We start from the raw sequence: 4,161 nt of genomic DNA on the forward strand, positions 1-4,161 counted from the left end.
GGACCCAATGCAGGATCAATTAGCCTACTTTATTTCTTATTCACTATAGGCTAAGGCAGGACAATCTGAGATAAGGGAACAGGTTGGCTAGAAGTAGCTTCCTGAAAAAACTCTTTGTCAGCCTATTAAATATTACCAACACAGCCTAGGCTACATCCAAATTAACTATTGGATAAAACTATTGTTGCAGAACTTAGTCCTCTGTTCATCTCCAAAACTCCACATCTAATAAAATAAAATGTCCCCCATGTGTAGCCTAATTGTGTGTTTCTGGACAATTTTGTTTTGAATGAGTGAGTAGACTAGGCTAAAAAAAGACAACAATGTAGCCTACTGGTGAGAGTTAACGTGGTCTATTTTCAGACTGAATGTTATGCCAGCCATAGGCGAGTCGAAGCTATAAGAAGCTTTTTGACAAGGCAGCTTGTTATTCGCCAGAGGCAGACACGGAAAGCACAATTCTAGTGTTTTTGATCCAGGATGCTGGCCACATTCTTTGCATCGTGTGGTGACTGATGAGTGAGTGATGGGATTATGTGGGTGACGTGGACTTCTGCGTTCTGCTTCCGCGAGATGTAGGGGGAGCTTGACGTGGCGAAGACACCGGACATGACATAAGATCTCACAGAGTTCTGTGAGACTGCCGACAAGCTAGCTGAGATCTTGCGTGAGCATAACGACTGGGGATAGTCGGTACAAGGGTCAGTCAGCGTCCAGACGGACTGTATTCTCGCACAGCTGCACAGATGTGGTTGATCTTGCTGGTTGCGCTGCTTCCGGCAGTGCGCTCTGCGTACGAGTTGGACCCGCAGAAGCTTCAAGGCCTGGCAAAGGCTAAAGTAGAGGTATGGGTAGTATTCGTCTGTGATGATGCTAATGGGGAAGGGACAGCAAGTAGGCCAATGTGATTGTTAACTCAGCAATTGATGCAGCTACCACCAGAACAACGGGCTTCGTTTTTTTTTGCTTTTGGGAAATAATTTACAGTCTGGTTGAGAGACTGCTGTGTTTCGTTGTGTTCGGGCACATAGCCTAATTAATTTCATATCATACGATGCTAAATTATCGAATGATTTAGCATAAAGAGCAAACCGTCTATAACGGATATGTGATGGATACAAGGGACCGTTGGTTGGTGCTGCTAATCCTGGGAAATAGAAGAATAGGCTATCCGCCAATGTTTCAGTAGCAGAATGAATGGGCTAAGCAAGAAGTTACTGCTAGAGTTTAGAGAATAAACTTGGGCTACTCATTGCCTGATCATATTTGTTACTCGTTGGATGGAATCATTAGCAATGTGTTAATCCCTACTGGAAAAGACCAACACGAGCACGATGGTAAATGGCTTGAATTGACCTTATTTTTGACGTCTAGCTTCGGGTTTATGTGTAGGCTAGCTGCTAAACCATGCCAAGACATACCTTCAGGTGGCTTTATTATTCCAGCTGGGTTTAGCAGCTATCAGTTCAATCTCTTTCAGCCCTCCTCCCCTTTGTGTTCTCTCACAAAGGAGAGTGTAGCCAGTGGTGTTATTTCTCCCCGGAAGATGACATTTGAGAACCCGTCATGAGAAGAACACTACATGAGATAAATGTCTTTCTTCTCGTCCTAAGTAAAAAGAGAAAAGAGACATCCCCCACGGACTGTCCTTGAGAGGCTCGAGTGTCGTACCGTAACATGGGAGACCAGTCGTTGTAGGAAATCTTCGCATCTGACCTCCTTATTCTGTATGCTCCGGGTTCATGTGTGTTTAGTGAACTTTATGACCTCTGAGCGCATTTCCAGTGTTAGGGTATTAAACAGTTGTGCAGTGCAACGCCCTTCAGTGTGATTCATGCCTTATGCCATCTCGCACATCCTATCTCTTCTTGCAGACATGCGGAGGATGACAGCTGAATCGACTGAGGGAGGTAGGTAACAAATACTTAACTTGTTTGCATTTCAACCTTGATTATAGCTTGCTGCCATCTCATTTTTCTATGATCTTCTTTGCTCTTTTTAGGTCAAGGCCTTTGTGACCCAAGACATCCCTCTTTAGTATCCTTACTTTGATTCAAGCCGTCTTCAAAAACCACCAAGATAACACACACTCCTCTTTAGGGAGTTGGCATCCACCCAAAGTTGTTTCATCGGCCTACTTTAGCTCATTATACTTTATAATGAGTGTCTTCTACACACACCATTAAGTTGTCTTATCAAGTTTGCACACAGGCACACATCTTGTGCTTTGTAAAAAGTGAGGTACCTCAAATGTCAATGACTCAGTTAAACCAGCAGGGGTCACTCTCTTCAAATTTCATTTCTCTATCCTGATCCAACATTTTGATCCGGATAGACACATTTCTCAGCAGATTCTGACTTGAGCTCATGTTTGTGCCCTGTGTGTTTTTGTTCTCTTGCCGTGTTCTCCTTGACTGTTCTCTCCTAGCCATAACCTGGAGATGAAGCACATCCCCGGGGCTGACCCTGAGCTTGTCCTCCTTGACCACTACTATCAGGAACTGGACGTGAGTGTCTCCTCCTGAGCCTTTTTCTATTCATTAGTAGTAACAGTAAAGACGCAAGAAAAACAAACTGGAATCTCTTAACTCCTCTCACATCATGTTTAACAGGCTACAAAAGATTTTGAAAAAAGGTACAAATACAACTCTTAATATTCAGTTTCACCAGGAGTGCTGCTTGGCTTGTAGAAAAATAAGTATTCCTCTGGTGCACTTCAGCTTAGAGATCCAACACGTTTTGAAGTTCAGTATCAAGTCTGAGGCACTCAGGAGGATATTTGCAAGTAAAAAACATGTTGCCATGATTTTAAATTGATAGCCAGGCTCAGCAAAGACTTTTTACTCGGAAATATCCTCAGAGTGCCTCAGACTTACTACTAAACTTGATAACCGTTTGTCCCTTATGGCCCAATAAATAGCCGCTGACTTACTGAATCAGGCGGAACAGTGATAGATTGGTTAGGCTGTAAATATCCTCTTACTGGGATGTGGACTGTTCATTAGTAATAGTAAACATCTTGGTCTGTTCACTAGCATGCATTCATGGGTCAGAAAGTTCTAAACGAAATTCAAATGTATGTTGCATTGAGAACTGATTGACGTTGAGCTGTGAATGTAGTCGGCCCACCTGTAGCCACTGTGTCTGTCCTGCAGCGCATCCCTCTGTCCGACATGACCCGAGTGGAGATCAACACCCTGCTGGCTGAGCTGGGCTTCTACAAGAAGGAGGATGAGGAAGACGAGGTACCTGAGGAGTTCCGCTTCTCCCCCGCCAAAGGCAGCCCCTTCCCCGAAGACCAGGCCCCTCCGAGCGAGACACCGGCCGACGCTCAGCACGCCGACTTATAATGGCCTCGGACGCGGTGGCCGTGCGACATGCAGTGCTGCCCGCTCCCAGCGCTGGACCACTCACCTTCATCAGCAGCGTAATCTGCCTCAGCCGTCCACAGTGCATATACTTCCCAACGTTACTGTTCTTCATTTGGGATGTGCATGGTTCCTTTGTGTGTTCTCTCCTGTGAGTGTGTGAGATTGTAGAGAGGTGTGTTATGTCGACATGCAGAATGTGTGTGTGTGTATGTTAGATGTGTGGCACTACTCTTCCCCAGCTGGTGTGTAGCTACAGTCCCTCCTATTCAAGACCTTAATGATGCCGCAAGCACAAAATCTCCGGATTGGCTTGAGGCTGATGATACTTGTCTTGGTAGGGAGGGTTTAGCTTCACTTACAGCTGGGAGAGTCTGTCAATCAAAAAGTGGTTAACATTGTGAAGAACTGTTTTTATCAAATATGTGAATAAAAACCACAACCAGTCATGTTTAGTTCCTTAAAGTATGTTTTAATGGTTAAATGGCGTGTTTCACAGAGGGACATGCGCTAGCGCTAAGCAATCTTTGCGAGTATGTACAGAATCTACTAACAGTGAGGGACAGACGGTGGACTCAGCACACAGTAGTGATTCAGAACCAGCTTCACTGCAGCTAGCCTTGGGATGCTAATCTCTTACAAAACTCTATACAAAACAAACAGAGCTCATTTTTTTAATACTCCCTATAGAATCCAAAAAGCTGGCCCATAGCTATTGCCCACTGCTCCCCACAGTTCTCGGTGAGCGAGATACAAAAATAAAAACACACTTAAGGGATTCCTCTAGCTTTGG

The 4,161-nt window shown here is 44.7% G+C and overlaps 2 protein-coding genes across 3 annotated transcripts in view; one reads left to right on the forward strand and one right to left on the reverse strand.

Moving 5' to 3' along the window:
* Positions 1 to 501: 501 nt before the first annotated feature.
* selenom (selenoprotein M) lies at positions 502 to 3,815 on the forward strand. The gene is made up of 5 exons (XM_062543619.1): positions 502 to 845; positions 1,875 to 1,910; positions 2,003 to 2,037; positions 2,429 to 2,507; positions 3,156 to 3,815. The coding sequence occupies exons 1-5, from the start codon at positions 747 to 749 to the stop codon at positions 3,348 to 3,350; spliced, it is 444 nt and encodes a 147-aa protein (XP_062399603.1). The 5' UTR covers positions 502 to 746; the 3' UTR covers positions 3,351 to 3,815.
* Positions 3,816 to 3,819: 4 nt separating this feature from the next.
* smtnb (smoothelin b) overlaps positions 3,820 to 4,161 on the reverse strand; it is a 52,854-nt gene continuing 52,512 nt past the window's right edge. For both annotated transcript variants that reach the window (XM_062543615.1, XM_062543617.1), the window contains one exon: positions 3,820 to 4,161. This exon is cut by the window's right edge and continues 869 nt beyond it. The gene's annotated coding sequence lies outside the window, so the exon portion shown is untranslated.

Source organism: Sardina pilchardus, chromosome 8 (genome assembly GCF_963854185.1).
Source record: "Sardina pilchardus chromosome 8, fSarPil1.1, whole genome shotgun sequence".
Lineage (NCBI taxonomy): Eukaryota > Metazoa > Chordata > Actinopteri > Clupeiformes > Clupeidae > Sardina > Sardina pilchardus.